This window comes from Fundulus heteroclitus, chromosome 10 (genome assembly GCF_011125445.2).
Source record: "Fundulus heteroclitus isolate FHET01 chromosome 10, MU-UCD_Fhet_4.1, whole genome shotgun sequence".
NCBI lineage: Eukaryota > Metazoa > Chordata > Actinopteri > Cyprinodontiformes > Fundulidae > Fundulus > Fundulus heteroclitus.
In genome coordinates this window covers 32,448,845-32,462,724 of record NC_046370.1, presented here as the reverse complement: position 1 = coordinate 32,462,724, position 13,880 = coordinate 32,448,845, and the positions used below count along the sequence as shown (strand labels likewise).

At 41.9% G+C, this 13,880-nt stretch overlaps 1 protein-coding gene across 1 annotated transcript; it reads right to left on the bottom strand.

Moving 5' to 3' along the window:
• Positions 1-4,596: 4,596 nt before the first annotated feature.
• tob1b (transducer of ERBB2, 1b) lies at positions 4,597-8,904 on the bottom strand. Its single transcript, XM_012864130.3, has 2 exons — positions 8,671-8,904; positions 4,597-6,731 (listed from the first exon to the last, which is right to left on the bottom strand). The coding sequence occupies exon 2, from the start codon at positions 6,588-6,590 to the stop codon at positions 5,589-5,591; it is 1,002 nt and encodes a 333-aa protein (XP_012719584.1). The 5' UTR covers positions 6,591-6,731; positions 8,671-8,904; the 3' UTR covers positions 4,597-5,588.
• Between the last annotated feature and the right edge of the window lie 4,976 nt (positions 8,905-13,880).

The following is a 13,880-nucleotide window of genomic DNA, read 5'->3' as shown; positions in this document are numbered from 1 at the left end:
TGGTGAGCTTCAAACGCACCGTCCAACGCCGGCAGAGAAACGCACATGAAAACAAAACCCAGTTGAAGACGCTGCGCGCGACGTTGTTGGGTGTGTTGGGAACACAGCAGGACGTGGACCTGTGATTAACAAAGAGGTGTGTGTGTGTGTGTGTGTGTGTGTGTGTGTGTGTGTGTGTGTGTGTGTGTGTGTGTGTGTGTGTGTGTGTGTGTGTGTGTGTGTGTGTGGAATTTTTCTCCTCAAAGCAGAAGGAGAGAGAGCGGCCTCTCTGCAGAACAGACAAGATGGAGTCACAGCACGGCAGCACCTCACACCCTGGGAGTCTCCCAGCTGGTGTGACTCCGGACCATCTGTAGGCCTGTTTATCGCAGGGAGCTGAGGCGGTCATGTGGAACTCAGGGTGCATGTTGCCAACCTGTGTTTGCTGTGTCCTGCATATTGTTGTCCACTCTGACTGCAGGGCATCGCACGTGAATGCTTATGGAAAAAGCATCCGTCTGAGCTAAAGCGGGGGCTAGAAGAGATTCCTCAGTGCAGGCTGATGTCGTAAACCACTTCCAGTTTATAGTTTAGAGCTCCAGACATGCACAGATTTCATTGGCCGTTTTGACTGATTCTCAGTTTAGTACGCTGGAATGCTGACAATAAGCCCATAAAGTATAAGTTAGAAGAGTACAGAGTATTTCTACCCAAAAGAGCAGATGCCACTGGCTGTGGATGTGAATTTTCTTTTTTTTCCTTCTCTGTATTGTTTTATTGGGATGCGGCTTACAAGGATGGAATCACAACAACCAAAAATCGCTCCTCTGTCTAATCCTTCCGACAAGCTTGTCTCCTCCCCGGGAGCCCCGCGGGAATTCATTTGCCACGCCGGGGATTCGGAGCAATTTATTTGCCACAGCAATCTGAAGCGAGATTTGGATTTCATCAGCGCGGGGCAGAATCCAAAAAAGCGCCACAAAGCTTCCCACTCGCACATCATATGAGGACCATGTCACCTATTACTGCCGCACTGGATTCAGTTTCAGTCCACTTCAGTTTGTTTATACAGCATCAATTCACAAGACGCGTCGTCTCAAGGCACATCGAAGAGTCGACTCAATCCAGTCATACAGACTGGTTAAAAAACATTTCCAATCCAAGGAGACTCAGCAGATGCCATTAGCATTTTCTTATGAGCATTGCATTGGAAAAGGTTTATGGAAAACAGCAAAATTCGAAACAACGTCCTCAATTCCACGAAAAAGAATAAACATTTATGCTTGCTTGAGGTGTTTATTTTTCTTTCTTTTTTTTCAATAAAGAGTTAATGTGCAAATCGGGAGCTGGAAACACATTTGCCCATTAAGTTCTGAGGTAGCGAACATTTACCTCACAAGACTGATCAGCTGTTTCCGCTGTCCTCCCGGATATTAAAGTGCATAGAATTGCATTTCTTTCTCTACGTCTTCGGACAGACTGCATATAACATTGCTAGTTGACATAAAAAAAACAGTTATAACTTGCCCGATAGCAACACATTCCTGAGAACCTCTCTCCTTTCTTCTCAGATGTGTGATCCATGCTAGCTTGCAGCCTCTACTTCCCGTTTATTACAGCCATGCGTAAATGGAAATTAAGCTTTGCATAGATGGATAGATATATTTATTGTCCAGTGAATAGAAATTTGTTTCAACAGGTCGACATATCAAGTTGGAAATCCACGTCATACATCTAAATATTTAACACAGCTTGTGTAGAACAGCAATGGCTGAAGGAACAAAACTCTTTTTAAAACGGGCGCTTCTATGTCTGACGGGCCTTTTTCACCAAGGCGGCTCGGAGCCCGTTCTGGTTCCTGCTTGTGTTTTTGAACTGCAATGGTGGTTTTCCACTGAAAAATAGAGACGTGCTGGGTATGGCAAAATTCATGGCGTCAGCATGGAATTGCAAGGTTATTTGAGGACGCCACAGGACAAAGAAACAACTAGCATGGCTACAAGCGCTGAATGAGGTTATGGAGTTTCATTGTCCGAAACTGTTGATTAGCCTTGTAACATGGTTAATTCACTCATAACCAGTGCATGAAACATGCACTTTTTTTCTTTTTTGCGACATATTAAACGTTTAATCAAAAGTTGCATAATTGGATGGAAACGTTGCTATTGCTATTGAATGCCAGCATTCACTTGTCCTGGATGAGCATGTAGCAACAATGGACAGTCGCTTGCATTGTGCCGTTGACTTTGCAGCAATTCCTCATACCGAGCACACATGTAGCAACAGTGGACGGTAAATAAGAATTAGAAATGGATATGAGGTATCTGCACTTCTGGTATGACAGTTGTGTAACACTACACAGTGGATCCCTAAAGTTTACAAACAGTTTCATATCACAATCCCTGGTTTTGTGATATGAAACATGTTTCACATATAATGGGACATAATGGGGAATTCCATATATGCAATTCAATAGAAAATCAAACCAATTTATCAGAAGGCTAAATAATAGCTGTAATTACCTTGGTTTTGTGAGTTTCCATGCCGCTCTAAGCACATTTTCAGTCAACATTAGCATTCAGTGCTCTTTGATTGGATCCAATCAGGAAGTCAGATCATGACTTCCTCCTGTGAAGTTGTCCCTGCGTCGATTTGGAAGTATGCAGGGAAACACGGAGATGGTGGAATATAAAAGCTCACTCCACCTTCAGCTTTCCTGCATCTGGACATTTTGAGTCAAAACTGCCTGGTATTTGGAACTATTCGTGGGAAAAATCTCACTCCCATCTGAGCAAACGTATCCCCAAAGCATGACGCTGCCACCGCCATGTTTGCAGAGGTGTACTATTGCAGCATAAAACAGTCTCACACAAGGTTATTTAGAGGTTTTAGCGAGTCAAAATCTTACATGTGTTACATGTTCTAAGCAGGGAAACTCAGTATTATTATGAATACATGAAACAAGTGTAGTCGTACTGGCAATGTTACAACACATGGTTTATTATTGCATCTAGTGCTATGTGTCAGAAATGTGGCAACCCTGCGGGATTTAGAAGGAAATCCAGTGACTGTTCATAAACACTGCTGGGTCTTTTTGTAAGATCACCAGGTGATGTTTAGAAATCCTGCTTGGAACAGTGTTTGTAACACCTGTTTTCAGGACATTTGCAAAGACAGAGCAGGGTTTTTGTCTACTGTTATAAGTAGTACTCAGAAAAATTTGTATGTTTTAATGTTTTTTTATTTTTCAAAAATTAGTTGCGATGTTTATGAGTTAGTCTATCACACAAAATCCCAATAAAGGTCTCGGATGCTTTTAGAAGGCGCTGATTCTATACATCTATATGTATGAAGTTATCAGTCCCCCTGATTGGGTATTTATCTTTCCCAAAAACTTCAGGATTCAAGACCTTAAAGAAAATAAATTTCTTGGCATCTGAGATCATCTCAGCCCCTCTTGAATTAAAATAAATAGTTTGGAAACATCTCAGCTTCCTGTTTTATCATCCAGTACAGAAAGGCACAAACATGTCCATATCCGTTGAAGCCGTCAGCCTACACACACAGACTGCAATGTATTTTGTGGGTATTTGTGCATAAATGGGACAAACCAACACAACGCAGTGTATTTGTGAAATGGTAGGAAAGAGAGATATGGTTTTCATTACTTTTTACAACTAAAACGAAAGCAATGGGCCACGCATTTGAACTCAGTCCCCTTCATGTTGATACGCAGAAATAAAATCGATGCGATCGATAGCCTTGAGGTGGTTTGCAACCTGAATGTACGTTACTTTGGTTCAAGCACACCCTGTATGACCACACAGCTAAGGTGCTGTGCAGAAACATGCCCCAACATGTCTGAAGGAGGAACACATGACTCCTTGTTCTGAATGTAATAGGTTATTTTGAAAATCAAGCATTTCCACACACGCAAAAAAAGGGAACGATGTACGAGACGGATTTGAAACGTCAAAAAATATTGCTAGTATTACAAGTTTTCAAACGCCATCATCTTCTTTCACTTTCTCACATTAAAAACGGGATTTTATAAACGCATTAACAGCCGTAGAATACAAATGCACGCCGCTTTTTAGGTACGTTTTGTTTTCCGGTGTCCACTGGAAGCCCAGTGAAACCTAAGTTTGGTTACAATATACGTGTCAAGTTGGATTTGACATCTTAGCTTGCATTACTTTACGCAGAGCAATAAACACTAATTATCCTTGTCAGAGTTTGAAATCACGCCATTAGCAAGTCCTCTTTGGTGACTCACTGCCAGCACATGACTGAAGTCCAACTTGCTTCAAGTTTGTTTCCTCTTACACGGTTATTGACCTTTTATCCGCAGAAAGATAAAGATGTATGATTATGTAATGCTTTGTCCTGTACACAACAGCTGATAAATGTTATTATCCCATTTAGATATTTTATCCTGCAATTCCCTACCTCAACGTTTAGAGCACACAAACTACGGGATGTTCACCCTCAGACTATAGACGGCCTCGGTTTTTAATCACCGGATTGCCCAATAAAAGAAAAAAAAAAACTAGTACAAGTTAAATAGTGAGCATGTAAGCACTAGTGGAAAAAAATGAGAAGTCCACTTCAAAAGGATCATGTTCAACTGTAGTTTATTTTTATTAAAAAGACCAGGGTGCAAATATGAAATTAAAAAAAATAAAGACAAGCATATCATTTTAAGCATTTAATACAAACTTAACAATATAAACTATTTCAGTCCCTCTTGACATGTAAGACACTGACTCAAAATACTTTGTTATACCGTATTTTTTCTTTATCAAGTATTGCACAATGTAGGTACAAAATTAATATTCATACGAGTACATTTTTTGTCCATAGTATAGCAAAAATCTTAAACCTCTTAACAGAAAATACAATTCATCTTTCAGAAAAAGCAAATATTCCTACACTTCAATTCCACCACTAAGGTATACTTTGTACACAATCTTCTGAATATTTGATTTTTTTTACTTTTTTTTTCTCTTCCAAAGATTGATTTCTTTAACAATTATCCTTAAAAAAGAAAAATAAGGAAAAGCTGCTGCAGCCATCACAGATCACTGGAGTAGTAAAAAGATATAAATGCAACACCATGTCATAGAAACAATATATACTCTGATATCTTACAAACTCTGTACTAAATTAAATTATACAATTAGAAAAAGACCAAGTAACCCCACTTAGTAGTGCCAATTTGTAAAAATCAGCCTTGTCTTACCACCTGTAAAATACTGTAAGAGGCCAAAACTTGAAGCTTGTAATTTTTTAGATTTTTTTTTTTTTTTTTTGGAGTAGTTCCTCAAAGTAAAAAAAAAAGAAAAAACATTTGTGCTTGGTTGGCAAAAAGGAAAAGGGAAAACAATGATGCATGTTGAATTCAAGCTTGGATGTGTTTGTAGAACAAGCTTTTTAGTAGAAACAAACTCAAAGGGGCACGGTATAAAAAAAAAAATAACACCCCCCTGGGCACATGCGCTTCACTGGTTACACAGCTAAATCCTTCAGTCCAGTTGCTAAGTGTGCGTTGCTGTTTTTCCTTCTCTTTGAGCCACCGTCATTCATAAATAGCATATTTGATGATGAGCTTAGTTTGCCATGACAGGCTGGAATTGCTGGTTAGAATACTGCATGTTGCTCAGACTGAAGTTGAGCCCATCCATGAGCGACTTGTCGTTGAGGCTTCCATAGGCGGCGAACATGTCAAAGGCATTGTTGTACTGCAGGGGCCCGAGCCCCAGGGAGCCCTCCCCGGGGAACGCGGCCCCGGGGCTGGACTGGCCCTGCAGGCTGGGGAACACAAACTCCTTGGCGTTGGGAGACAGAGCAGAGGCCTTCTGCTGCTGCTGCTGACCCAGGCCCAGCCCGTACAGCGAGTGCATGGAGGTGGACATGGCTTTCTGCTTCAGTAGGGTGTTGACATTCAGACCCAGGTTATTGGTGGGGGAGGTGCGAGCCACCTTGGTGCTGCTGCCGCTGGTGCTGTTGTTGCTGCGGCCGCTGCTCTTCATTTTAGTCGAGCCGAACTTCGTGGCGGCGAAGGTGGCAGTGGTGAAGGTTAAGGGCTGGGTGGAGCGCGGCATGAAGGACGGGCTCACGGCAGCAGACTGCCCGAAGGGAGGAGAGGGGGAGCTGGACTCTGAGGAAGCCCCGACGGGGTCGCTGATTGGCATGAAGACCTGCGCCTCTGGGTTAAAGCTGTTCTTGATCTCCTTGTCCAGCTCTGACCCGTTTTCGTTGTTATCGTCCACGTACAGCACCTTGACGGGTCCCTTCTCCCCAATCTGGTAAGACACCTCAAACGGGTCAATCCACACGCTAAGGTCCTGAGGGAGGTTGTTCCGGACATCTTCGATGTCCAGCCCGCTCTCTTTGGCCGCCTGCTCCACCACAGGATCCACCTTCTCCCCTACGTGGATGCATCTGAAGCCCGAACCTTTGTATGGCTTATCCGGATACCAGTGGCCTTCGTATTTTTTCTTCAGCTGCCTCTCGAGCTCCTCCCCAAAAATATTCACGCGCCGTCTTGGGAGTTTGTTGTATAAATAGGAAATGATAAAATTGAGTGCTACTTGAATTTCAAGCTGCATAGCTGCTTCAACGACCAGGACTTCTCGTTGACCGTCAGAGTTGCTCCTTGTCAGCGTTGCAAACCTCCAAAAGCAGCCGTGATCAGTCGGGAACGGGCTGATGAAAATCAATGTCCTCCTGACAGAGTTGGGTTGAAAATCCTGAAATGGAAAGAAAAGGAACACATTAAGATGGCATCAGGAACAAACGTTGAGTTCACTGTTGGACAGGGCTTGATTTCCACACCTAGGTATGCCAAGGCTATAAAACAAAGCTGAATTGACTGAGGGGTTTCTTTTCCTAGTTGTACGTAGTTTACAGTAAAGAATCCTCCCCCAACCCCACTTTTCGCTGCACAATGCTTTTCTTACAAGAAACATAAATTCAACTGTGTGGAAATATTTCCAGTCTAAGAACCTTGGACAGCCATGGCGTGGAAACTGGAAAGAGCTACACTCCGTCCTTTTAGAGAAACGCCGTTTCGAAACCACAGTTAGCAACTAGCAAGCTATCAGCGGCACATCTGTTCAGCAGCGCCGTAATCCTGCCAGCAGGAAGCGATGATGACGTCGTCATGAACTACGTCGAAACAACATCCTGGGCCAGATTAGATACCCCAAAACAAAAGTAAAAGTGTTTTTCTTTTTAATCGGGTAACGTTACATCTTAAAATCGGAAAGTACGTCAGAAAAAAACGAGATATAATTAAACTATTAATAGAAAAAAAGCTTCAGGTTTTGTTGTTGTTGTTGTTTAAGAAAGTTTAGGAGGCCAAGTTCAAAGTAGGGCTGGTGATATTGTTTTAAATCATCTCCAGATATTCAGTCCAAGCACATTTACCACAAAGATAAACGACTTAGTTTGTTTCCAAAACCTTTCAGCATGTGGAATGCAAACAAACCAAATACATTTGTTTTTTTGCTAAAAATATTCATGTTAGTCTGGACAGGGTATTAAACTGATTTCTCCATTTTAAAAAAGTAGATCAGCAGAAAGGGAGAACATTTTGGCAAAATAAACACCTGAAAACTATTAGAACTCGTATGTTTTTTTTATTTTATTTTTTATCTATAAGCATTTCTAAACCCGTTATAGTCATATTTGATCATGTCAACAGCGGTTTGCATTATCGCCAACTTCCGTGTTAGGCTTCTCGGTAACTACCGCGATACTTCTACTCCAGGTGATCGCGCACAGCGATTCTAATACGCAGCCGAGCCTATTTACCCTCGGCAGCCCGGAATGCAGCACTACTGCAGCTGGGGCTGTACAATAATCGGGAGCTATAAATAAACGCAGTCCTGACTGACTCAGAGACGGTGTCAGCAGTGCGTGCTCCCCAGCGGTCCAGTGTGACAGATAAGCGCTCCTGCGGCTGACCTCCGGGACGGCAGGTGCCAACAGTCCTGGGGGGTGGTGTGCCTGTACATGTCTGCGTACAGGCACACCACCCGCATCCAAGCAGGCTCGAGGAAAGTTGGAGAAAGGGCGTTTTGAAAATGCCTCCGACCGAGCTGCTGCTCCTGCGTGCTCTCGCGCGGCTCTTGCTACAGTTGGAAGAGGAGCACGTAGGAGCTCGCGACAAGAATCGCAATTACATAATCATTATTCGGGGTCCGGCCGTGGCAGTTAAAACAGCCACTTCATTACAGAGACACTTTCATTAGGAACACGGCATAAAAAACGAAGCAGCTTTATCGCCACCATGCCCACCCCACACGGGCAGCGAGGAGCAGATAGCGTTCCCCTGCCAACTTAAAAGAAGGGTGTGAACACAAATGTAGCTAGCTAACCAGCTAGCCCCCAGGAACTGTTAATGTTTAGCTCGAACAGCTGCTTATCTGCGCTCTTCGCGCTGACGCAAATTAGATATAACCAAAGCGAGAGCAAAGGGTTCAAGTCCCTGACATGGAGACAAAAGAAAGACAAACGGCTTTTCATAGGAATTGACAACCAGCTCGGCCGATAGGAATAAGCTAGCAGGTGACAGACATATTCGACAAGTCCTGTCGTTTTGGAGAAGCGAATTGGCAAAATAATGTGGACCCCCTTTCCTCTACAAATAAGTATTGAGATAACGTTACGTTAATATTCACTTACATAGAAATTCGCAGCAGGCCCTTCCTTGCTCAACAGTCCCGCTCCAGAGGATGTTCAACTTTGCGCAGCACTTTTGTAGCTCTATGAATCAAATAGAAAACTGTTGTCGACGTCGTATCTAAGTCAGATCCAGGTGATTTTGTGTCCGTGGGGTAAAGGATGAATCCGGGATACAGGCTTCCACAAGCGAACTCCCCACAGCCTGGGAGTTTTTACAACTCTGCCCTTTATAACTTGGGCTGGTTTGTTTTTATATAGTGGTCCTCCGCCACGGACACAGAGGAGGCGGTGATGCGGCTCAGATAGGACGGCTCCCAGATACAGACTCCTATTGGTCAGACCCTGCTTCGTCATCATCAGCCCCCTCCAAACCACAGCCCTGATTGGATTACTCAGTGTTCAGTCAACGGTAGGTTTCTATTTACGGTAGTGTTTTGCCTGTCAAGCGTTTTGGACTACTTTATTGGGAACAGATTTTAGACTACACATTTTAATGATTCTGGGCACTCGCGTTAGTAAAACTAAAATATAATTAACTGAAAAATGTGTGGCAAGACTTGATATTGTGTTTTTATGTAAACTTTTATTTAATTTTTTGTTATGATCAGCACTGCTTGACAACAACAAGCACATACGAACTCTGTTGTGATTATCATGTTGAGTATATTGATTAATTTCGAAGGGAAAATAAACTCAGTATTAACTCTACTCTGTTCACTTCGGGGTTAAACGCATTTCCTCTTTGGCGGAAGGATACACCTGTCACTGCTTGTGTCCCTTGCTCCTTCCAATGACATTTTGATGTTCCTTGAGCCAGCAGTAAATGTGTGTCTGAACCTTTCCCTTAGTGTGGGTGCTGTTCTTTGATGCAGCTGTATTATAGCACATTATGAACAGTGTGTACCTCAAAAAATGCTATCAGCGAAATCCCTATAATTTATGTCATGTAATAAAACTCATTCAGAATGTGCTCTTTATACTGGCTACTGGTTCTCGGCAGTTTTGCAGTGCAGAGGTGTATGCCCTCCCCTGTCAGGCCCTAGGTGTATGACGCCACAGCCTGTTCTTACCTAACATGGGCTCCCTCGCTCTGTTTGCACAACAAATCCAACACCACATGTATTATACAGCTGTGAGGGAGCCGGCATAGAAGGAGAGAAGGAAGATGATAGGAAGAAAGGCAGAGCCCCCTGAAAGCAGAAAGATATGGAGATTATTTTTTTTAATAATGCTTGTCATTTAAAGGGACGGTCCAGAATTTTTGAAGGGAGGTACAGTTAAAATCTTGAAAGCAGGTAATATCTTAGATGTAAGATATAACTTTCTTTGTGTCTTTATTTAGTTTATATACAGATTAGCTGGTCCCAGACACTGAGGCCACCATCCAAACACCCTTATTAATAGCTTCTAGCTCCTGCTCCTAGCTTCTCGTCCTTGAACTTTCACAGGGTCAACAGTAAGAACTCTATCATGAGGAGGAAAGGAGGTTCGGGCCGCTGTGCCGAATTCGGACAGCCTTTAACTCTGACAACATTACGTGACGGAAACACACATGGATGATGTCAAATCCGGGCCTACAGCCTTCTGAAAATGGACTACAAAATGTGTGCTCTCTTCTCTCCGGACATTTTTGTTGATTTACATGAGGGGACTGTGCTGATGCGTCATGTAAAGCAAAGAATTGTGGGATACCTTAAGGGTTCTTAGTGCCGGAAAGCAACGTGGCGGGGGTTCCTAGCAAAACTAGCCGCGGGAAGGGAGCATACAGGCTCCTTTTCCTACCTTCTTCCTTACTGACTTCACTATTCAGACAGCACTTATCATGGTGACCGCTGATGCACTTCCGCTTTGGCTAAAGAGTCCTTACTCTATAAGGGTATTAGGATTCAGCCTAATACTAATGGAAAGTCTGTGTGGGACCAAGACTTCCATGGTCTTAAAGCAATTCTAATCTCTAAAACGCTTTAGTAGTCAATACCGGCGCTATTTTATGAGCCATTAAACTGCTGTCATGTTTGCATTGGAGAATTATTTACACAGAAGTGAATGATTACTCTAACAGGAAATAGTGGTAGGAGGTTATAGACCAACAAGATTCCTGTGTGAAACATGTACCAAGAACGAAACATGTAAAAATACAAAAAACCTGAAAAATTACAGTGATTTAAGTGAACACTAATCTATATTCTCTGGTAGTATCTTCCTTTGGTACAATTTCAGTCGGGCCCAGAGGCTGAAGCTAACTGCTAAGCCTAGAGGAGTAAAGCCCAAAGCAACTTTTACTGCCTTAAAATAACTCAAATCTCATAAACATCCTTGCAGTTTATGCATTTGCTGATTTGGGAACCTTTAAACTATTGCCATGTTTGCACAGAGGTGCTATTTACAGAGCAACCAATGATGATTTACTTAGTAAATGGGGATGACATGCATCACTAGTGATGTACCCACCATATGCTGATTGTGTTGTAAATAATTAGGTTGTTCATAATATCGGTTTTGAAATTTATTTTTACTGCGGACAATCAAAGCCCAAAGTGAGGTAGGCAAACCAGACCAGATGTCAGGGTGGGCATAATAATTAACATAAGCATGCAACCACTTCCATAAAAAGCAGGCATGTCATAGAGTATTGTATTCGTGAGACCCTGTCTGTGGGCAACTTTAAACTCATAATACTGGATATGTCATTCTTAATCTAGGGTTCTTAATGTGCCGAATGAATTTTTTTGGGGGAAAAAGCTCTTTTTACATGGAGAGAAACTGTCTGTGTTACTCATAAAGGTAACATTTGTAGGGGATATAAGAGGCAAGGGAGGATTTTTATTTTATCGAGGCTTACGCAACCCATAAAAGATAAAGGCAGACTGTGCCATCTATTCAGGTCTTTTTTTAGTTTTTGTTAGAACTGGAGAAAAGTTCACTTTCCATGAGTCTTTAAGATCTGGTGAATTTTTTTACCCCAGGATAGTATGTGAAAATGCTGAAGGAGTAGGGTAGCCAGTACTTATCAAAAGGTTAACCAGATTGCTAACAACAAGGGTGACTTAGAGTCAACGCTGATGAGGCTCATTGGCCTGCATGATCCACACATATCTGGTGATTTGCCCTTCTTTAAGATTAATGAAGGATTAACCTTTCTAAGTGTCGTGGTTACATGTCCTCTGTCACTGAGGCGTTTAATACGTCCTTCTGATTCTCTGATAACAATACAAAAGGCATCTTCTTTAATTTTTCCAGTCTGGGTGGCTACACTCTGTTAAATACTTTATTTAAAACTGCCTCATATCTCAGTTGACCTCCATTGTTTCAAAGTGCTTAACCTGTTTCATATCAAAGAGTGATGGTATGATATTTGCTACTGTTCTGCCTTTTGCTAATTTTGCTAAAATGAAGCGATTAGAGGGATTGAAATGAAATCTGCGCCATTGACTCTTCATCTTCATTTAGTATAAATCCAGATTAGTTGTTCACTGGGGCTGAATCAGTACTCCACACAGAGATTTTGAAGGCTCAAAACACTAAAACAACTCCAATCTCAAAAGCATTATAGCCATTTATATAAAGACTCAAACTGTCCATTTACAGATAAGCTGGTGATTATTTACAAGGGAAATGGAAATAGGAGACAGTATGTAAAAAAGTCTCTATCTTTCTTTCCGGTAAATACCTGGTCTACCAATACTGTGGCACTGCATGCAGTCTGAACTCATACTACTTTAACATGCTCAAACAACTTCTCCCTTTCTGAATGCCAAGCAATGTGACTTTTCTTTCTCACGTCTTCCCTCTGGTGTTGACTGGAATGATGATGGTGCTGTTATAGGCTGTCCTGCAGGTGCTTGCTTGGTGGAATGGGCTCATTATAGGTCCGTCTGCCTGGCAATTATTTTTGGTGGAAGCAGGGGGTGATGCAGCAGTTCTGTGGGGGACATCATTTGCACTCCAAAATCATAAAACAATTATGCCATGTGGTCTTTATAACAACTTGGCTCAAAATGATTGATAATGATGTTCCATGATAAAAATCTAGCCTTCACAATCGACTTTATTGTTGACAAATTTTCCACAAATCTACTCAGCTTTCTCACTTACGGCTCTTGTGCTTTACTGCAGCTGCAGAGCATCCACATAAGTACCTTTAAAGGCAAAATTTGATTATAAATGTGGGCTGGTGCCCATCTACAATGGTCATTTGGGGAGGAGGCAGGGGTACATCCTGGACAAGTTGTCAGTCCATCACAGGGTAACATAGACACATAGACACACACAAACAACCATGGAAACATACCGTTCAAGAAACAGCATTTGCATAAACTGTTAAAAACATAAACGCCACACCAAAAGTGGACTTCTACCAGCTTAAATAACGGCAACACGTATTGAGGATGGAACATGTACAGCATTTACAGCCACAGCAATGATCAACACACATTGGTCGTGTAAGTCGTGTCAAACATGCAATCATTTTTCTACTAAACAAGCCCCTCTGGCTAAGTCTGGTTGGTGGCAGATACTCCATGGTCCATTAATCCTTTCTGAAACTGTTCTATTTAGTTTTTTTAGAACCACCAACGCTTCTGATAATTACTCTGATGCTTTATGTTCTCGTTCCCAGTAAGTGTTTAACAACGGATGAACACCCTTGTCTTTTTTTGTTCAGAAAATACAGGCATTCTACATCATTCAAAATGTGAAAACAGCACCCCCTGCTGATTGGTCTGTACCTGCAGTAAATAGTATAACTAGGAAGATTGGTAATGGATTTATATTATTTTTGCCAAAATTTCAGCTGATCTATTTTGGGTCAGTGATTTGTAGTGATGATGAGGTTCATGGGCAGTTAAAAGTAAGATGTGCCATCTTTCCAGAGAGAGAACTAGCTGTGTCCGCAGGCAGTGAACATTATTGTCTCATCCCTTGTTATGAATGCAGGTACGAGTCAGGCTAAAAAAAAAAACTTTTATATTGTTGGTAATATTATATAGTTTAAAAGTGTGGCAATATTGATAAAGTGTAATTGTTAGAAACCATCGTCATACAATGGTTTGACATTTACATATTTTAAAGGGATTCTGGGTAATCTTCATAGCAATGGCTTTCACGCACTTAAACAGAAAACAGTAAAAGTAAAATTTTTGACAATTTCTAATTCTTTAAATGGGGCGTACCAGAAAACATTTGAGCACCACGGATTTAAGTGAAGACAC